At 32.5% G+C, this 23,331-nt stretch overlaps 2 protein-coding genes across 2 annotated transcripts; both read right to left on the bottom strand.

Moving 5' to 3' along the window:
- Nucleotides 1-10,311: 10,311 nt before the first annotated feature.
- LOC139510992 (uncharacterized) lies at nucleotides 10,312-11,340 on the bottom strand. The gene is made up of 2 exons (XM_071297556.1): nucleotides 10,766-11,340; nucleotides 10,312-10,339 (listed from the first exon to the last, which is right to left on the bottom strand). Exons 1-2 carry the CDS (start codon nucleotides 11,338-11,340, stop codon nucleotides 10,312-10,314), a joined length of 603 nt encoding a protein of 200 aa, XP_071153657.1.
- Nucleotides 11,341-12,885: 1,545 nt separating this feature from the next.
- LOC139510991 (uncharacterized protein DDB_G0286299-like) lies at nucleotides 12,886-13,422 on the bottom strand. The gene has a single exon (XM_071297555.1). It carries the CDS (start codon nucleotides 13,420-13,422, stop codon nucleotides 12,886-12,888), a length of 537 nt encoding a protein of 178 aa, XP_071153656.1.
- Nucleotides 13,423-23,331: the final 9,909 nt, after the last annotated feature.

The following is a 23,331-nucleotide window of genomic DNA, read 5'->3' as shown; positions in this document are numbered from 1 at the left end:
CACTTTATTTTAGTGATATCAGTTAAATTACAAGCAATAAGAAACAATGTTTATTATTCCTTTAAAATAACATTTTTTTGTGACCACATATTGTTAAGTAACCCCTGCTTTGATTAAACTGATTCAGTAAATGAATCAAATATATACATAACTGTACCACTTAAAAAATGTTCATATGCTTGTGTTATCAAATTTACACATTATATACAGATTGAATCAAAACACATCAGCCGACACAAGGTTTTGTGATGACATTTTTTAAAATCATATCGATAAGATTGAAAGCGGAATATTTGTACAATTTATGTTAGTTTTTAAATATAACAGTCTTAACTGAAATGTGTTTGAATTCAAATTGATATCACTTCAATGTCACAAGCACCTTTTTAATCCGGATTTGTGTTTCATAAAAAAAATTGTGTCTGAAATAAAACCTTAAAAAATGCAACTAACGATAAAATTCATATATTGTGCTTATGTAAAATACATGTTATCAGTTAATACTATACATTTGACAATTTTAGATGTCACCAGATGTAAACCAATTTGTAAAATTTCTTGTTGTGAATAAACTTTAATACTTTTCAGACGAGAAGAAGAAGACGGTGCAGTTGTTAATGAAGAAGTGGACGAAGAAAACAGTCCTGATGATTTTGCTAGTGATACATATGTCGGCGACTTTGAAATAGATTCCAACGAGGGCTTAAACGACTATTATAGTTCTGAAGAAGATAATGAGGACGAACTATTTCAACATGTAGATGTTGGAAATGGTATTAAAGTTAAAACATCAGAAGAACTAACGGAGCCTTTAGGACAATATAAAACAACTGTTTGGAGCAACGAAGAGCGAAATAAACACCTGAAACCACCACGACACCAGAGAAATGTGAAATTTGTAACAAATATTTATAAATTTTCTACAACATCAGCAACAAAAGCTGTGCAAAACATCACCAATGCAGACGAAAAGAAACTTGTTAAGGACATCCAGTGCTCATTTGCTCTGGTTGACACATACCACGGGAAAGTTAAATTCCAAGTTCCAGTGGATGAAACCATTGTTCCTGTTAAGGACAAAGACATAAATACTTACTGGGCATGGGTAGAGATTGGGAATACTTGGAGGGCCATACCCGCATCTTTGATGGTAATATTTCTTTAAGTTCAATACATCCCTAAGTTATGTTTTAAAGAGTCTATTTATTTTATTCCCCTTTAAAAGTGTCCTGTACCAAGTCAGGAAGATGGCCATTGTTATATTATTGTTCGTTTCTGTGTGTGTTGCATTTTAACGTTGAGTCGTTTGTGTTTTCTCTTATTTTTGAGAAATTGAGATAAGACGTGGCACGGTACTTGTCTATCCCAAATTCATGTATTTGGTTTTCATGTTATATTTGTTATTCTCGTGGTGTTTTGTCTGATGCTTGGTCTGTTTCTGTGTGTGTTACGTTTCGGTGTTATGTCGTTGTTCTCCTCTTATATTTAATGCGTTTCCCTCGGTTTTAGTTTGTTACCCCGATTTTGTTTTTTGTCCATGGATTTATGAGTTTTGAACAGCGGTATACTGCTGTTGCCTTTATCTATTACTAGTAATACACAAATCAATGTACTTGCATCACTGGTCAAAAAGAAGGAGGTTTAACGCTGTTTGTACGTCCGTTGCATGCGAAATGGTATAGAAGCTACTTTTGCAAATACACACAAAAAGTATTGCTAGACTGGAAAAAGAAATCACACTCCAATGCGAGAGCAACCTCGTCAATATAAATAATTTGGTGAATTAAAAACAAAAATGAAATAATACGCTTTCTTTTGCTGAACAATGATTTTTTATGTTGTGAAGATGAGAAAAAATAATGGTAGATTTGAATTTGAAAAGGTCTGGAAAACTGGATAAAAAACTCCAAGGCAAATTAGCAATGTTTTTTTTATTCTCAGGGGACTTCCATTTGATATGAGAAAAAGGGATGGGGTGTAAAATGATTTTGGATTGTCTTTTCGTTGATATCTGTTGTAACCCATGCTTATAATTTTGAGCGCGAAAAAAATATTTGTACTTTTCTTTTTTATGCAAGGTTATCATTATTTCAAGCTTTTTCCAAGCCAGGAAACTAGTATTCATTTTAAATTCTTTAATCTCCCTGGAAAGTAAAATGATCGTCTCTTTGTGAGCTCAGGTGTATTTATTGTGCAAGACAGAAGCTGTTCACTGATTTGAATCGCACTGTCATTGAGATACTTTTTTTTCTGTTGTACCGAAATTGCGTAATACAAAGCATGTACTTAGCAAGTTCATGACATGGTGGTCGTTGAAAAATTAAAAACACATTGCAATGTTTATATTGAGAACAACAAGATTTTGCTTCAGAATGGATATGTCGAATTTACCTGCAATCGAATGAAGAGTTTTGGAATAATTTACGGCCCAAAGATAATGGAAAATGTTGTACAGCCTTCTGGGACAACTATTTCTACTGGAAAAGATGGTCGACTAGTTTTACAGTTTGACAAAGGGAGTGTGGATAAAGAACAAAGTTTGAAATACTTGGTATAGTAAATTTATAACACACATTGTTGATCTTAATATTCAAATCAATGAAGATATCAATAATGCAGTGTCCTTATGTAACTAAAAGAAATAAACAAGCATAGGAACCTCAATTCTATTCATAACATTTTAAGACTATAAATAATTGTACACAAGTTTCTAAAAGCAATATTAAATATAGAAAACTAATAAACACACGAGAATACATTCATAAGTATTCTTACAGTATGTACATTGTATTTATTTAGCTTGCCAATACATACATTGATTAAAACTGTTATCCCATTTAGTTATCTTTGATTTTAAAACAATACATTGTATTTACAATCTTATATTACACAATACCAACTACAATAGTGAAATTATATCCCAAATGTTGAAGACCTGACCTTAAGAGACTACTGGTATATCTGTTTGTCTTTGTCGCAAACAATATTATGCAGAACAAAAATGTTTAAGTTATTTAAAAAGATAACAGAAAATCATGCTGTTATTGCAGAAGGTTATAATAAGAACTATATTCTATTTGATCATTTAGATACAAAGACCTGACCAGAGATATTTAAAAAACTCATTAAAACAATTGGTGGCATCTGTCAGCGACAAAATCAGATTGAATTATGAAAAATCACAATTCAAAAAGCCGATGCATTTATATGGTACGCTGAGTTTTGATGACGACCAAGGGTCTGATTTTGAAGAGTTCGACATTAAGGTCGTTGGCTACCAAGATGACAAACCTATTATCCTAGAAACAGTACCTGACAATCTGACAGCGGGAAGATTTAAAGGAAAAGTGGAAGGTTATGATGGGTAATTATAAGTTACATTTAATATTATTGTTCACCATGTCTATGTAAATAGTGAACAAAGAAAATGTACAAAAAGGCGTAGAAAATGTTATTGAAAGGATTTTTATATTTTGTTTTAAACATTTTTCATCAGTTGTATTTTGATGGAATCAATATAGGACACAAATATTTAATGCTTTACACTTGCTACAAAAAGACAAGTCTTACTACAGTATGAGTGATGTGTTTAAATTCTAGTCTTCCATCTACACATATATAAAAAAGTATGATTCGATTAAAACATTTCTATTTATGATCAAAAAGAGATTTAGTTAATATTTTACAGTTTCAGAGTATTCGTTAATTCCCAAATTGATACGATATTCCCGTGCTTGCATTTCATATCATGATTTTCTTGATAGAGGGTTGCTGCTCACAAGGAAGCTCTAAAACCAAGAGTTCCAAATGGTGAAGTTGAAATCATCCCTTCGTAAATTTTATGGACGCCATCACGAGTTTGCTGACCAAATGATATCGGATATGTTCCTTACGTCGTAACTACAATCCCCTTCCCTTTCATGAATGTGACCTACCGAATTAGACTATTTACCGGATTTGTTATCACATACGCAACACGACGGGTGCCACATGTGGAGCAGGATCTGTTTACCCTTCCGGAGCACCTGAGATCACCCCTAGTTTTTTGTGGGGTTCATGTCGTTTTCATGTTGTTTATTCTTTAGTTTTCTGTGTTGTGTTATGTGTACTATTGTTTGTCTGTATGTCTTTTTCATTTTTAGCCATGGCGTTGTCAGTTTATTTTAGATTTATGAGTTTGACTGTCCCTTTGGTATGTTTCGTCCCTCTTTTAAGGTGTTTTTTTTATATTTATATAAAAACGAAATGTATTATGCCATAACAGAACAACCTACTTTACATTATATTTGTGGTTATCAGAAATGTTGTATATAAGCGTACATCCTATTGCTTTATAATTCGCGTACATGCTATTGCTGTATAATTTGCGTACATCCTATTGCTGTGTCATTTGCGTACATCCTACTGCTGTCTCATTCGCGTACACCCTATTGTTGTATAATTCGCGTACATCTTATTACTGTATAATTCGCGTACATCCTATTGCTGTATCATTGGCGTACATCCTACTGCTGTCCTTTTCGCGTACATTCTATTACTGTCTCATTTGCGTAAATCTTACTGCTCTCTCAATCGCGTACCTCGTACTGCTGTATCATTCCGTACATCTTACTCCTGTCTCATTGGCATATATGCTATTGCTGTATAATTTGCGTACATCTTATTGATGTATCATTTGCGTACATCCTACTGCTCTCTCATTCGCGTACATCCTACTGCTCTCTCATTGGCGTACATCTGATTGCTGTCTCATTCGCGTACATCATATTGCTGTATCATTCGAGTACATTCTATTGCTGTTTCATTTGCGTACATCCTACTGCTGTATCATTGGCGTACATCTTACTGATTTATCATTGGCGAACATCCTACTACTGTCTTATTCGCGTACATCCTACTGCTGTCTCGTTTGCGAACATCCTACTACTGTCTCATTAGCGAATATCCAATTCCTGGTTCATTTGCGTATGTCTTACTGCTGTCTCATTGACTTACATCCGACTGCTGTCTCATTGGCGTATATCGTACTGCTGTCTCATTTGCGTACATCATAATGCTGTCTCATTGGCGTACATAACTATTGCTGTTTCATTGGCGTATATCGTACTGCTGTTTCATTTGTGTACATCTTAATCCTGCCTCATTTGCGTACATCCTACTGCTGTCTTATTGGCGTACATTCTCCTACTGTCTCATTTGCGTTCATCCTACTGCTGTCTCATTGGCGTACATCCTATTGCTGTATAATTCGCGTACATCCTACTGCTGTCTCATTGGCGTTTCATCATACTACTGTCTCATTGGTGTTCATCCTATTGCTGTGTTGTTGGGGGGTATACTCTACTGCTGTCTTATTGGCGTACATCCTAGTGCTGTCTCATTGTCGTACATCCTACTGCTGTCTCATTGGTGTACATCCTATTGCTGTATCATTGACGTACATCCTACAACTGTCTCATTGGCGTACATCCTACTGCTGTTTCATTGGCGTACATCCTACTGCTGTCTCCTTGCCATACATCCTACTACTGTCTCATTGGCGTACACACTACTATTGACTCATTGGCGTAAATCCTATTGCCGTATCATTGACATATATCTTAGTGCTGTCGCGTTGGCGTACATCCTACTGCTGTGTCATTGACGCATACTTTACTGCTGTCTCATTGACGTACATCCTACAGCTGCCTTATTGGTGTATATTCCTCGACTGTCTCATTGGCGTATATCCCTCGGCTGTCTCATTGCGTTATACTGTACAGCTCATTTAACTTCACTATTTTGTTCGTATTAAATACTGCTCAATACAGACGAATTTATTTCTCGTTATCGGTCTTTTTCAGGGCAGCCTTTGTTGCAATTAAACGTGGACAGAAGGAAGATGAAAATTTTGCTGAAAGATTAAAAAACGAACTGGATTTAATTTACGGAAATCGAAAGTTGTGCAAAGTTTTATTATTCTATCACGAGAAAAATAATACAACTTTATATTTTAAAGCTGAGTGCTGTTTGCAACGAAATTCTGATGACATAATTGCTAAACACAAGGACCACAAACTTATTTTCGAATCTGGGGATATTTTACTACCTCCACATCAAAGGATTCGTATTTGGCCAACTGGTTGTTTAGGACTCAAACCTGGAAGAACAAATCATCCATTTCTGTTCTTCATGTATGTCGCAAAAGAGAATAACACGTTGTTTTCCGTTGAATTAAACAGAGGAATGGGCAAACCAACGAATGCTGTTATAGAATTTTCAGCAGATAACCAAAGAAGAGGAGAAATTACAAAAGCGGACTTCAGTTTAGATTTTCTGTCAAGTGGGAATCAAAGACAGAATTTGAGTCGAGCAAACTCTATCCATTAAGGGATGTTTTTAGAACAAAACCAAAAAATCCTACTTTTACATCTGTCGTTTAAAAAACACTGTTTAATTCTACTTTCGAGAAAATAAAATGTATGTGCATTGTAAGGAAATATTGCAGCGTAAACATATTTCTAGTATAGAACTTATAAACAAATTTCATTGGATGATGATATGTTTTCAATTTTCATCAATACATATGACAATGTTACTATTTATAAATGAATTGACGGCTGAGTGAATCGTTTTGTACAAAGCAATTCTTTTAAACAGGCATAGGTAAGCTTAATATGTTTGCTTTAAGTAAAATTTATAGTAAGGATATGTTGTAATATTGTTTATGACACAACTATCTGTTAAAACTTAACGAAAAATATTAGAACAACAGCAAGTACCGTACGCCATTCAACAAAGAGAACATTTCAAACCAAATAACTAGCTATAAAAGACACAAAATGAAAAATTTATGAAGCAATCAAAAACGAAAATACTTACGCTACAACAATAATTGAAAAATGGCATTTTTAATTATATTTCTGGGCACTGAAGCCTATACTGGATCGTTTCCAAGATACTCCTTTACCAAATTTTATTATGATGATTATCCAATTTCTGTTTGACAAAGCATGAATTATACGGACAGTTATACGACATCATTTACAGCAATGTGTGTTAAATGTATTAATATTCAAGCAACGCCTGCATATGGAGTATATATCTCCTAGTTGATACGATATTCGATGGCATGCGTTTCAAACAATTATTTCATCGATGGATGGTTGCTGCACACAAAGAAGGTATTAAATCAAAAGTAGTGACGATTAAATCTTTCTCCCGAAAATTGTACGGACGCAATCACGAGTTCGTTGACCGTTATGGGATATCTGTTTCGTAGATTACGACGAATATGTCCCAATAACCGTACTCCTCAACCCCGGAAAAGACCAACCAATATCGACTTATCACCAGGTGTGTACTTAAATGAGCAACACGATGCGGTTCACGTGTGAAGAAGGATCTGCTTACTTTTCTGAAGCACATGAGATCATTCCGTGTTTTTTGAGGTTCGTGTTTTTCGGTTTATAGATTTTTAAATTGATTTACACTCAACTATTTTTCTGCTGCACGTCAATATTTGTCCGATAGAAAAGCTAATTGGAGAGTAGTGATAGTTAGACATGCCTTCATAAAATGATTAATTATCATGCAGCGGCATGTCGACGTATTCTAAGTATGTCTATTGTACCCGTAAAAATGTTATAAAGACTAAGTACACTGTGTGTGTAAATGAAGACATGGGATGTTGGGGAACTTATTTTCACGTCAGACAAAACTGCTTAATGCATGAAATTTATTTTCAATATAATAATACTTTCAACGGGGAGATAAACGCCTATTGATGGATGTAGTGGGACGGTAAAAAATGATAAAATTTGTCCGGTAATGCTAACGAACCAATAGACCAGCAAAGAAAATAAAAGAGACTACTTACGGAATTATACAATTTTCATTTGGAATGTTATCAAAGTTTATCTAAAGAAACAGTTAAAAAAATAAAAATTTCATATTCTAGATTTGTTGAAAAAAACCCACCAAGTTGATAAATAGTCACAAGTACCAATTAGCAAACGTCGGGGAAAACCCAGTCATGATGATTTTTTTTCAGATTCCTGGATTTTTCCCCTTTTCTTTCGATTCAGAAATTAAAAAAAAAAACTATGTTTGTTCTCTTCTTATATTTAATGCGTTTCTCTCAGGTTTAGTTTGTTACCCCAACTTTGTTTTTTGTTCATAGATTTACGAGTTTTGAACAGCGGTATACTACTGCTGCCTTTATTTATGCCTTAAGTTATGAAATTGGTCACATCCTGAAATTTTATTAATTTAAAAAGAAATGTTCTACTTAGTGTTGTCAAAACGGACACTTTTGCCTAACCTGTTACTCGGATAATCGTTCGACCGATTAACCGGTTCACCGGTAGTTTTTTAAATTGGTGTTTGAAAGTCTATTTATCTATATCACCCTACACATAGATATAAGATGTGGTATGAGTCTCAATATGACAACCTTCCATCCAAGTCATAAATTTATGCTTTTAGAATTGAAGTTTGTCCTTTGTTGGCATTATAAGGCTTGTCTGTCAGATTCCTGGCGAAGGTTGACTTTTAATAATCAAAAACACCTTATCATCTATATCGTTTTTACCAAATTCAGATTGAAAAATAAAAGAAACCTTCTTGATCTCGTAGAATTGAATATGTCTGAAACCGGTTATTCTTTCCTTTCTCTTGTTGTCTTCGAAATTATTGTGGAGGGTTTCAATTTGAAATGATTACTAAGCATGTCACTCGTACTATCACGCATACATTGAGTACATTCACGTTTGTCTACATTTCACAATTTTTGGGTTAGCATTTCGTTTAAAGTTAGAGAAGTCCTTACACAACGGAGGTTGCATATTCAGACGTAGGCCTACAGAATATTTGATCAAAAACGAAATAATAAAGTAAATCGCAAAATTAATCGTATTACTAATTATCAAGTGAGTGAAATAAAAGGAAGTCAATAGGTATAATTTGTATTGCCTGATATAAATATTTTTTCAATATATTACAAAATACAATATATCATAAATAATTAAATACACAAATGAAAATACATAAACATAGATATATAACCAAATTTTTTGGCAAACATCCGCCGCTATAAATTTATAAAAGGGGAAAAAAAAAGTTAACAAGGGAGGGAGGGTGGGTAATTTCAACGTAACATCAAATTCAAAAATGTAAAGAAAACACTTTGCAATAGTATAAATAAACAATTATCAACAAAGGAAAAGTTTATATCCAATAAAAAGAGCGAAATAATATAGTGAGTAAATTTAATGCAAGAGTTTATACTAACGAAAATCTAGTTTGAACCAGTGTGATTACTGAGGTGTAAAATATAAATTTCACTGTTTTGCTAATTAAATAATTTAAATCTTAAATTAAACCAATTATCAAGTGAGTGAAATAAAAGGAAGTCAATAGGTATAATTTGTATTGCCTGATATAAATATTTTTTCAATATATTACAAAATACAATATATCATAAATAATTAAATACACAAATGAAAATACATAAACATAGATATATAACCAAATTTTTTGGCAAACATTCACATGCATGAAGTAAATTAAAAAAACCAATTGTAACACATTACAATTTATATACTCTGATGCTTAATAATATTGATTATCTTTTTTCTGAAAAGTTCTGTACCAGCAAAATTTAAACGAAGCCCATCTCTCGGAGCAAATAAGGAAGAATCTGGAATATTGTCGAGTAAGAAACTCCTATACAAATTACAATATAATAAATTATTTCTTAACTCAGTATTAACTTTATTAACTTTAGCTCCAGTTTTTATGTGATCAACTGGTCTAGGAAGAATAGAAGTAAATATCAACTTAGCAAATGTCATCTTTTTAACTTGTGAATTAAATTTCCGAAATATGACATAATAGTATCTACGAATTTAGATTTTAAACATTAGAAAAAAGGCATGTAAAAATAAACACCATATAGTAGCATCATATGCACTATTCATATATAAGTTCTTATAAATTTGAAGGAAAATGTGAGGAGTAATTGGCAAGGCCTGTTTTAGACAATGTGCCTTAATTCTACATAAACCTCTTAATACTAATCTAAAATGAAAAGCTCCAAACTGTGGATATTCTAAATCTAATAATAAATGCAGATATCTTACTGAACTAATATAATTCTTTATATTCAACAGATTTAAAACTTCTACTTAGAAACTGTGCATATGGTGTCAAAACATGAACTGTAGCAGGAACGGGAATACTTTCAAAATATATACAAACATAAAATGTGATTCTAACTGAGTTTTCTTATTTTTATGAGTACTCTCCGCAAAAGCATGTTTAGCAGAATCTTTACATTGAAACCGCAGAACCTCTAACTCTGTAAAATAAATTACCAATTATTTAAAAATGAAAAATCTGACATGAGAACTGGTACCTCTTCATATCTATCTACTGAAATAGCTGACTTAAATAACTCTCTGTATTTATGACTACAATGTCATCGAGACAAATAGTCAGCAAGTCTATTTTCTACACCTAAAATGTGTCTGGCTTGAACTTCAAACTGAAAACTTGCTTGAATAAAACAAAGCTCTCTCAAACAACTTTGCATAAAAGCATCCTTAGATGAACCTGAATTGATGACCTGAACAGACGCCTCATTATCACAAAAGATCAGAATTTTTTTTTCCAGCAAAATGTTTTCCCCCAAATTTTAACCGCAACTACAATAGCAAGTAACTCCAAACAATTGATATGTAATTGATCTTTTGTGATATCAGAAGGAAAAACAGCATGAAAATACTGATTTGAAGTAATAGCTCCAAACCCTTCTAAACAAGCATCGCTTGAAAAAATCTCATCTGGAGACGACCAATCTTCAAGAGACATCATAGAGATACCATTATAGCTCGACAGAAACCTATGCCACCACAATAAGTCTTTCTGTACCTCTACCGGAATCTTTCTATATATCTTATGTCCACTGCCCACGACATTTGAAGGGAAAGCACTACGAAGCCAGTTCAACAAACGACTGACAAATAATCTACCGGGTCGTACACAGGTGGACACAAAATGAAGTTTCCCAAGTATTGACTGTAACTCTCTTAAAGAAGCTTTTTTCTTTCTTAACCAAGCCTGAACTAACAACGGAATCTCTAGAACACGATCTGAAGTAACTTCCAAAGTCAACTTCACAGTGTCAACTGTGATTCCTAAAAATTCCATCCTCGTAGTAGGAGCTACTCCTTTTTGCTTTGACTCCTCTAGCCCACAACTATCTAGTAATGCACCTAAAGCAATATAAGCTTCATCAGCTTTATCCACCGTATCCGCACCACCAAAATCATCTAGATAATTGATAACCATGTATCCCATCTTATAAAACATAAAACTAACAGCTGTAGTGATTCTTTGACAAATCAAAGCACTAGACCGTAAACCCATAGGAAGAACACGATCCGCAAAGAGCTTATTATCCTACTGAAAACCAACTAAATGCAAATCACCTGGATCAATTGGAATTTGCCTGTAGGCCCTTTTCAAATCCTTCTTAAAAACCAGACACTTACCACCTTTATCCTTAATTATTCCGACTAAATCATCAACTTTCGGATACGATAATTGAACTCTTTCACCTAAATAAACATCCTTTGAGATAAAATCATTTACGGATCTTCCAGGTGGGAAACTTAAGTCTAAAATGACCCTTCGTTCCACCGAGTCTTTTTTTATACACCGAATTTAACGGTGAAATTTTGAAATGACAAGAAAAAGGATTTTTGTCAAACGGTCCAATTATTGCTCCATATGTAGCTTCCTTTAATAATTAAGCCAAAATTTCATCATGGAAATCTGTAGCCCCTTTATGATTCTTAACTTTAGATGAACCTTCATTTAACATTTCTCCCTGATATCCAATCGGAGCACCAAACTGTAAAAACTCGCAAATGATTTCATCGTCATAGTCTATCAAATTTTCCCTAAAAAAATCTACATTAATTCCAGATTTAACTGGAATTCTACAACCCAAATAATTTGGGTAACCTGATTGAACAATTTGATTATGTATTTCAATAGTATTTTTAAACTCAGTATCGTTCAGTTTATCCTGAGCAACTAAACCAACCTTTTTAATCTTAATATTCAATGTGTCTACATTTACATCACACAATAAATCTTTCTTGTATTTTTTACAAAAATGTGTACACTTATTAATAAATGCATTTCCCTTGTCAAGATTATCAACCTTATCATTATCAAGTTTGTCATCACTTTCCGACGATTTCATATAACTTGGTAAAAAAACTTCTGCTAGTGGATTTAACATTGTACATTTACCAAACACATTTTTTATTGCTAGTCATTTAGTTTGATTTGGACAAATTTCTGACGATTCCGGATGATAAGCCTTTCTGTTATCTTCTCTCCAGCAAGTCGCACAAATATGTTGAAGGTACTTATCGACACCTCGGATTTTGCCATAATGTGAATCAGTATGCACACATTTTTTCCTTTGAAAATGCGAACAATAAAACACAGTCTCTTCTTTCTTTACTGGTTTTGTGTTTTCCCCATACTGAATAGATTTTTTAGACTTGACATCTGATTTAACATATTTAATCAAAATGGGAGTTTCAATCTCACTGAAATCTTTGGACCAATCAGCCAAACCATTTTCAATCTGCCTTATTATATGAGCATACATTTTTTTCAGACCCTTCCACTCATACAATTCTGTATAATACGCTATTTTTTTCAACAGCTTTGTTCTACCAATTCTTTCATTATCGCCTATCTTTGAAGAGGACAAAATTTCCAATTCTCCAGCCACAAATAAGTTAAACTCAAGATCATCAAAATTGATTTTAGACCCCGCATATTCAAACTGCAATTTTGATTGCGGCCACAATTGCTTTTTTACTACTTCATCTGACGGATGATCAAATATACCAGACGTTTTCTTGCTTTTGTTTTTGTGTCTTTTGGATTTTTTTTTATAGAATCACTTAATTCATCAGACTCACAGCTAGAAGTGGTATCCCCACTTTCATCAGACGAATCATCTGAATCAATTTCTAAAATTTTCTTAACAGCCGATTCTGCCTTTTTCTTAATTGAAGGACATTTTCTTAAAGAATTAATGTTAAGAGAATCATCTATTTTAGCAGTACCTTTTTGTTTCTCCGTTTTCTTCTTTAACTCTTTTTTCTCCTTCTCTATTTCCTTCCTGATCTTTTCTTTCTTCTCCTTCGACTTTTGTTCCTTCTTTTTCCGCTTTACTTTCGCCAACTCCTTCTTTAACCTCTGCAACTCCTCATCTTCATCGCTGCTTTCACCACTGTCATTGCTGTCGACCTCCGACTCAATTTCCTCCACTTTCTGTAGTCTTCTTGACTTCACTGGAGTCATCTCCTTCTCCAAACTGAACACATCCTCCGTAACATTAGGGCTAGACATTCCCACACAATGCAATTGTTTATAGTTAACGTTCTTACTTTCCCTTAATTCCCGAGACATACTTTAACGGCGGAAAAGTTCATTACTATCAACTTAAAAAGTCACTTTACCTCAAAAAAGGCAATCAAAAAATTCCAAGTAGCTTTTACGTAATATCTAATTTCAACGTAACATCAAATTCAAAAATGTAAAGAAAACACTTTGCAATAGTATAAATAAACAATTAACAACAAAGGAAAAGTTTATATCCAATAAAAAGAGCGAAATAATATAGTGAGTAAATTTAATGCAAGAGTTTATACTAACGAAAATCTAGTTTGAACCAGTGTGATTACTGAGGTGTAAAATATAAATTTCACTGTTTTGCTAATTAAATAATTTAAATCTTAAATTAAACCGATTTCAAGTTACTGTAAAAAAGATGTAATTATACTAATTATGTTTCCTTAAGATCTTGCCTCGAGCTGAGACAAGTTCTAATTAATTTTATGTTTTTTTTTAGATTCAATAGGTCCAAGGAAATAGTTATCGTCCTTTGGTTTTCGTTGTCTACGAATATATTCCCTAGTGTAAACAGTATATAACTTGCATGTTCAATTTGATACACTTTCCCAATTTATTTCTCGATATTAGATGCATGAAATATTAAGCAGGAGGATGTAATTACATGTTAAAAAAATTTGGATGCCTAATCTTTATGTTAAGTAGTGATTTGTTCCAGTTCAAAAAGGTCAAATTTTATCACGTCTGAAGCTGTCAAACTGAATTTTACACCCCCTTAACACAGAATTGTCAATATTTTGAGTAAGAGTTGGTAGAAGTTTCTATAATTTAGATATGATTTGTCTCACTGGTAGTACGCTACACTTTAAAAATCTTTTTGAGAAAGAGCAGGTGTGATTTTCTTTATTTGAATTTATTGTCTAAAAGAAATGCACTACGAAATAACTGTGTTCTCGGGCCAATAGCAATCAATATACTGGACAATTAATCTGTTACATTAATAACCACGACGACAATTTTTAAATAAAACATAACTATTTAACGATTTCAACACAAATTTATATCAAATCTGTTAAAATTGAAAAAGTCCGGTTAACCGGTTAGCGTTTTTGGTATTCGGTATTCGGTCATTCGACCGGTTAACCATTGACAACACTAGTTCTACTGAATGTTAATGTGCATTACTGTGCGACGTGTTTCGATATTTTGTACATCCAACATTCATGGGTTTATTTTTTATGTTTCTGTTATGGTTTCGATTGGATTATCTGTTAAGTCTTATTGTGTAGTCCAAATAATTATTAAATTGCCTTTACCTACCATCATTGTCAAAAAAAATTTATAAGTTCGAGATTGCATATTAGTTGCGTTAGCGCGTCATTGATTTAAATAATCTGTGGTGTTTATTGTTGATAGAATATGCTCGTTGTTGTTTGTGACTTGCATGTTGTGTCGACTATTATATTATTTGTTTCTGTGTTATTTTTGTACTGTATTTCCGACAAATCTAAAACAAACTGACAACGCCATGGCTAAAAATTAAAAAGACAAACAGAAAAACAATAGTACACACGACACAATATAGAAAACTAAAGAATAAACAACACGAACCCCATCAAAAACTAGGGGTGAAAATCATGATAGGAAATGCAAGCACGGGAATATCGTATCAATTGGGAGATATATACCGAGTATGCAGGTGCTGCTGGAATGTTGCTACTTAGAAACGGAAAGTTCACAATTGGAAAGCTGAAATCATCTCTTTTGTCGTAAAGTTTTGTTTTCAACCGACCCTCATTGTCAATTTCTAGATGTAAGTCAAGATATGAAGCCGACTTAACTGTATCTGTAGTATCCTTTATCTCTAGTTCGATTGGATGGATGCGTTCCACATAGTCACCAAATTTTGAATTGTTTAGTGAAAGAACATCATCTATATAGCGGAAAGTAGAGTTAAAGAATATTGCTAACTTCTTATCTTTCTTCCTAAGAAGTTCCTGCATGAAGTCAGCCTCATAATAATAAAGATACAAGTCGTCGAGTAGAGGGGCACAGTTTGTTCCCATTGGAATGCCGACAGTCTGTTGAAAAACACGTCCTCCGAACGTAACAAATATGTTGTCAATCAAGAAATCAAACATCTTGATAATATCAGTTTCAGAGAATTTTTTGTTTGAATCAGAGTGATTCTTTACAAAGTAGGATTTATCCCTCCCTAAGACAAGATACTTGTATCTGCGTTGGCCATTCTTTTTTATGAAGCAAAGTAATACCAACTCTTTCAATTTGTCTTTTAGTTTGGAATGTGGAATACTTGTGTACAGAGTAGAAAAGTCAAATGTTTAATACTGTTACAAGATGAAAGAGAGTTAGATACTTGACAACTCCCTGCATAGATTGATAAATAAGGCCAACAGTAGTTTACCACCTGTATTTAAAAGTCACAAATCGAAAGCATCACACTCTCAATACAACGATCGTGTGGTCATGTAGATACACATGGTAATGCAAATTCATCTCTTTGTCTACCTTCATTTTAGGGGCGGCTGGGATCATTGTGGGTCAATCTGTAGACATCGTATCTGCTTCTGCTGGTGATTGGCTGTTGACCAAGTTCGCGCTCATTTTCGCATAAAATTCTAAATTTCTTGGTGACGATTTCCGGAGAATGGCATCCCTGCATATAAAACAATCGAGGCGGAAAACGAAAATGAGGGAAACGCATGAACTTCAAAAATCTTTTTGAAAACTGCTTTATTGAGATTATTTGCCTCACAGCTTTAAAATTTAGAAGGATGGTTTGTCAATATGCTCAATACTGACAAAGAAAAATGTAAACAGGAAATTATATAAATGGAAGAAATCATCTCTTGACTCTTTCAAAAAGTTATTGTTGATCATTATTTGGTCATTACTATAGAAGGTCATGAAAATTGTAACAACGAAAATTATAATAGAGAAAAGAACTGAAAACTTATCAACAAGGTTGCCATTTCAGTTGACGACTTCAATAGAAGTTATTGCAAATTATGATGATTCTTAACCAAAAAAGGTCAAAAACAATAACAAGAAACCTATGTTTAACTTTTTTTTAATATACAATTCGCATAATTTTGAAATATGATAAAACCAAAACTTAATTTTACAATATTTGCAATAGTTTCTTTATTATTAGTTTATGCAATACCTAACATTTGTTCATGCTGGTCTATGTTTTCTTTAGTTTCTTGTGTTATTTTTTGTATAGACGGTTGTTTTTCTTATAGTTTGCGCCATGGCATTTTCGGCTCGTTTTCCACTTATGAGTTTGAATAATCCTTTAATATATATTGTCACTCTATTGTATAAATGCAAAAACTTAAGTAAAAAGAGAGAAAAAGATACAAGAAAAAAAACTGATCAGTAATATAATCAACAAAAAAGGTACCAGTCCGTTAGACCAACATCATAAATATCCATGACTATTGATTAAAAGTTTACCATTATAACCTTTATTTTATCAATACTGGATCGGATTTCTTGCTGGTGGACTTGTCCTGTCCCTGAAAAATATACTAGTTTCGATCCTAACGGCATGAATATTTATGACTATCGAACAGTGGTATACTTCTGTTGTCTTTATTCATTTTATTAGTTAAATGTCTTGCTTTAGATTGCTTTGTACAATTATTATCTCCACTATATAAATGCAACAGTAGTATACCGGCGTTCAAAAGTAATAAATAAATTGAGAGAAAAAACAAATCCGGCTTCAAACTTAAACAGAAGGACACACATTGACTGTAAGAGTAAAACAAAGTAATAACAGGAACACTGAAGTGCAACGAATAAACGCCAACATACATAGAAACTAATATTCAACAGAAGAACTTACTCTTTCACTATTTTGTGTCGCAATTTGTTAATGAAAGATCATCTTCCTCTGTACTTTTTGAATGGGTTGCGCGAAGTTAATGAGAGGACAAAAATAGTGCTAATTTTATTCTGCTATACGACTGTTATACAAGTCAGAGACCGGTATTACTAGCATTAAAACTAGGTTTTATTCACATACAAAAATGCCTTAACAAGTCATGAATATGAAAGTTGTTTTCTGCTCTTTTAATGAGTTTAGGCTTTTGATTTTGCTTCTCGATGAGGGACATTACGATTTGAATTTTTCTTGTAGTTCGATATTTTTGTTATACTTTTTTTCGACAAAAAAGACTAATTTTTATTATTTGTTTTTCTTTGTTGACATATTTGCTGGTTTTTATATAGTTTTTATATAGTTGCTGTCAGGGATGGGGTAATCGTAATCAGTAATCGTAATCGATTGTAATTGATTACATTTTTTTCCAGTAATCGACAGTAATCTGTAATCGAAGACATTTTCGATTACATGTAATCGTAATTTAATCAATTACAGCAAAAAACATGATCTAATCATCGATTACTTTCGATTACATTTCAATTACTTTAGTAAAATAGTTTGATGAAATATAATCTATTTTAAATGAAAACATGTATGTATTCATCACTTTGAAGTACTGATATTATTAAAGAGTTTATAAAATGCCTTTATATTTCTATCTATTGTCTCCAGCTGCATTAATATTATAATCAACCAGATCCCCTACCATAATTTACTTTATATCAAGTTTTTGAAATTTTGGATTTATGTGCTTGTCAATAACTCAACACCTTTTATATCAAAATAAGAAAATAGATTTGGAATATGAAAATAGATTTAAATAAGAAATGTGTCTTAAGTTAAGTTCTGTACTTCCTTGAAGAAGTAAGCTTATTTGAATTAAAATACCCAAAAGCATAATTTTTAATAAGAGTTAAGCTAAGAATAGATAAACAGTTGATTTCTGATAATGTTATGACATACATGTATATAAAAAATAAGAAAGTACACAAAAACCTTTTAACAATGAACCAATGCCGATGCCATGAAATTCTTTTCAGAAAAAGATACATGTCTCCCTCTTTGACACTGTACACATATACTGTTTATAATTTTATTAGAGAATAAAAAAAATCTGAAAAAACTTCGTGTCTTTACTAATCAGATGATCAAAGTCTTCTAATCACCATATAAGACACATTCTTTTTTTTCATTTCAATTACTGTTTGTCTAATTAAGAATGAGATTTACATTGTTTTGCCCCAGGTTATAAATTTTACTCCATTGGCAGTTTTATAACCTATAATTAGGGTTATCCAACAAAAGGATTAAATCATGCCTGTCATTATAATTATAAATCTTGATCTTTAAAATTAGATGAACTAATTAATAATTTTACTGTTTTTATATTTTCTACCAAGAAAACTTCAAACATTGTAAATAACTATGCTAAAATATACCAGTCTTGCTTTTAATGAATAAAAACAAAACAGCTAACTTAAGTCAGTACGAAAGCAAAATTATTGAAAAACCTTTAACATATATATAAGTAATTAATGGAATGTGATGTCATCTGTCATTCATGTTGAAAGTAAGTAAAAATTTCAAGCTTTTTTTTTTAATATTTCTGATCCTCAGTAAGAGATTTCATCTAGATAGCAACTGTCAACTTATAATATGGAAACAATGCTTAACAAGCTGTTTTTTGGTAAAGTTCTAAATTTCCACTATACAAATGTTGATCAACATAATTGTGTTTAACTTACTTTTTTATTTTTTAAAATTTTGAAGCATGTAATTGACAGTAATCCAAAAGTAATGTAATTACTTTTGAAAAAGTAATCGATTGCAATCGATTACATACAAAAATCTGAGTAATCGATTATTAATCGATTGCACAAAATACCTTCATGTAATCGTGCCCATCCCTGGTTGCTGTACCCCTATTTTTGGTCTTTTTACCGCCTATGCCTGTTTGTTTTGTTCATGTGTTGGTAATATGATAAGATTTTATGCCACTGTAATACAAGTCAATGTTTAAGCTAGATTAAAACCAGGTTTAATCCACTATTTTCTACATGAATATGCCTGTGCCAATTCTGGAATAGGACAGTTGTTTTACATTTGCTTGATGTGTTTGAGCTTTCGATATAGCCCTTTAATACGGGACTTTACGATTTGAACTAACCTTCGATTCGGTATTCTTGTTTATTATATTTCCTACATTTGTTTGCATCTTTTAATGAATAGTTTTGTTGTTGCGTTTGCACATCTGCCTTGTTTTGCTACTGTGATATATAGACTAAGAAATCGTTTTTGTTTATTTTAAACCATTATGCTGATTTTTTTCTTTTGTATTTGAAACACAAATACCACTGCACATTGATAACAAACCAAAAAAAAAAAATAAAAAAAAAATGCAAATATACACAAAGTAGAAAAATATCAACTTTTATGTAATGGTATTTTTCATTTTACAATCCCCTCCCCTTCCCTTTCATGGATGTGACCTTCCGAATTAGACTTTTTACCGGGTTTGTAAAAACATGAGCAACACGTCGGGTGTCAACTGTGGAGCAGGATCTGCTAACACTTCAGGTGCACCTGCGATCACCCCAAATGTTTAGTGGGGTTCGTGTTGCTCAGTCTTTAGTTTTCTATGTTGTTTCTTGTGTACTTTTATTTGTCTGTTTGTCTTTTTCATTTTAAACAATTGCGTGGTCTGTTTATTTTCGATTTATGACTTTTATGTTTGATTGTTCCTCTGGTATCTTTCGCTCCTCTTTTAGATGGTTGTTTTCCATTTACGTATTGGAGTCTTTTAAGTACCGAACATGACCTATTCCCGAATTTGACTGTTTTGATGAGTGTGATTTCGCATTACTATAATTCGTTAAGGCTGTCATCCAAGTCAGAGGTTTAACCAATATTCACCATTTGTTTCTTAAAATGTCCTGTACCAAATCATGTAAAAAGCAGTTGTCATCTTATAGTTCGTTTCTGTGTGCGTTGCATGGTCGGTTTTAATTTCAGTGTTTCTGTTGTTTTGTTGTTTTCCTCTTATCGTTGATATGCTTACCCTAGTTTGAGTTTGTTACTCGGATTATTCTTCTCTCAATCGCTTTATGACTTTCGAACAGTACTGCTTTTGCCTTTATTGACCTGTTTTTTTTTATCATTTAAACTCAGATGTCTTACCTCAACCACCTGGGCTTCACAATAATAAAGCTTTCGGTAGCCGGGTGTTACCTTTCATCATCAGTTTAAATCTAGCGTCGTAATACAGTACATGATATATAAGGCATGAAGATGTTATTGTTACAGATCAGCTGAATTATCTATTGTAAAGGATTCTACAAATAATGCAAGATACAATCACAGAAATAATTATCAAATTCGGGACCTGCACGAGAAATTAAGAGCACTGACACGAAACACGGAAAATAAATAAGGGGAAACACGAAGCACGTAAATCGAGCCAAACACGAGAAAACGAGAAATAAAACGTTAAAACACGAAAATACGTGAAATAAAAAGGCCGAAAACGTTGCACGAAAATAACCCTTTACACCACCCTCATTTATGATCAAGTTCAATCATGCATGAGTCACCGCATGTAAATTATACTGCATTTTTTATATTTTAAAATGTGTATTTACAAAAGATAAAAAGAATGGTTGTGGTATAAATGAATCCGTACGTTTATTAATTAATGTGGGAAAATAATGTATCATTTCGGATGAGTGCTCCAACTTGTTAAACTTTAATTATTTGTGCAATACACACATACATTTCGACGAAAAAAGATCAGTAGATAACTAAAGAAAACTTGAATAGTAAACTCACCATATATAATCGTTAAATCCAGTGGATAATATTTATATTTAGACGACACACATCAAAACTATACCCGATAACGCACATGCTAAAAACAACACTGTGCCCAATATCAATGGAAACACGGATCATACCGATAACGGAGTTTATTCCGGAAAAAATAAATACTATGAAAAAGAGAAAAAGAAACAAAATGTAATCAAGGATTTGTATAGTAAGACTTACTATACAAATCCTTGATGTAATGTATGCGTATAATCACAATGATTTATCAAATATATTTTGTGAAATGTCTTATGTTATGAATACTAATATTATGAATAAATATATCTTGCCAAATAGTGCTTCCCTTAACTATTAGGTAAGCTAACATGAGGGATACTAAGTTAAAGCTGTAAACTTAGTAAATTGTTACAGCAAATATGCAATAAAGATATTGTTACGTTAAAAAAAAATAAAAAAAAAAATAATTATATTTATAAGTACATCTGAACCAGTAATAACTCTACAACAGATTTATCCATCGGATCACCAGCAGTGATGGTGATACATGACTGTGTACATTTTGTATAAAATCTTCATGCCTTATATATCACGTACTGTAGTACGACGCTAGATTTAAACTGACGTGGAAAGGTAACACCAGGCCACCGAAAGCTTTATTTTTATGAAGCCCAGGTGGTCGTGTGGTTTACCGCCGGTTAGAGTGCAGGAGCTTTGGTGTCATGATACCTAGTAGCATGGGTTTGAATCCCGATAATGTTAGATCTGTAAATTTGCTTTCGCAAATTTTTTGTTCTTCCCTCGCCGGGATTCGAACCCATGCTACTGTTATATCGTGACACCAAATCGCCTGCACTGCAGCCGTCCCGCTAGACCACACGACCACCTGGGGTCTACTAAAAATAAAGCTTTCAGTGGCCGTGTGTTACCTTTATATATATATATATATATATATATATATATATATACATATATTGAAGTATGTATGTGTAGTACAAATATTTCATACGAAAGAACTACGGTCTTTAAAACGATTAAGTGTATCTAACCTTCTACAAGTTGTAAGATTTTTTAAATTCCTTTAGATAATTGTTCGATCAAATACCAATTATTTACTTAATATTTTAATTTTATGTATTTGAAAATAAAACCTCACTTTTAAATCATATTCTCAAATGAACCATACCAACAGACAATTGCACCTTCAATGTTAACATTATATCTACTAACAAAGCACTCTGAGCACAACTGATAAACAAATAAATACAAATCACAAAATGACACACTACAAATAGAGCAAGACAAGTAAACAAACAGACAAGGTGGTGTACGTTGAAAAAAGAACCAGACGTATGTAAACAGGTGGGTTTTTGATAACACTATTTCCAAAATATCTCACATCAAGTCTTTCAAACACTTGTTATAAAAAAGTATATATTAATTTCCTTATTAAAATGTAATGTGCAGTTACACTGTATCATTTAAAATGCAAATAATAGTTTATATAACTCCTGCATGTATTTATAAGGACTTACGAATTATTCAATAAACAGAACATGTGACTAACAACTACCATATTCCTGACTTGATACAGACATTTTTCGAGAAAAAATATTGAGTTAAACCTTATTTTGATTTTATTACAGCTAACATAACCCTCACTTTTGCATTTTATACTCACCTTTTACATATTTTCACAATGTAATACTTTAAAGTATAATGAATTCAGCCATTTTATAATGTAATTTGGTTACTCTCCACAATTAAATTTGAAAAACAGTCGAAAATTTCACACCTTAAAGATTATGCCTTAAAATGACGAAAAAACATGGAAAATAAGCACTTGATTGTATAGTTTCTAACATGGGTACACCTGCATATGCTATAAACTCCAAAGTTTAAAAGATATGGGAATGTTAATGTATTTACTTGAAACCGTCACTTTAATGCCAAGAAAGCAGCTACAATTTCTAGTGAACAACTTTTAAACATTTTTTTTAAATAGCATTGGATCTGCTAATTGTGGTTTATAAGTCACATAAAAGTGCACATTGCTTTGGCAAAGATGATTTAATGTTGTCATTTTGGGTTTACATTCTCTCGAACTCAGCATTTCATATTTTTGAAGGTCAACAGATTACTACAGAAACTAAAATTGTGCAGTCAGTAGCGAA

The sequence above is a fragment of the Mytilus edulis genome, chromosome 2 (assembly GCF_963676685.1).
Source record: "Mytilus edulis chromosome 2, xbMytEdul2.2, whole genome shotgun sequence".
NCBI classification, from domain to species: Eukaryota; Metazoa; Mollusca; class Bivalvia; order Mytilida; family Mytilidae; genus Mytilus; species Mytilus edulis.
This window is presented reverse-complemented; position numbering and strand designations above follow the sequence as displayed.

What these genes read in the sequence shown, in the direction of transcription:
- LOC139510991 (XM_071297555.1), bottom strand. Translation starts at nt 13,422, where the DNA reads ATGTCTAGCCCTAATGTTACGGAGGATGTGTTCAGTTTGGAGAAGGAG.
- LOC139510992 (XM_071297556.1), bottom strand. Translation starts at nt 11,340, where the DNA reads ATGGGATACATGGTTATCAATTATCTAGATGATTTTGGTGGTGCGGAT. An exon ending in GGAGCTATTACTTCAAATCA is followed by an intron (nt 10,340 to 10,765) that starts GTATTTTCATGC and finishes TTTATTTTACAG; the next exon opens with AGTTAGAGGTTCTGCGGTTT.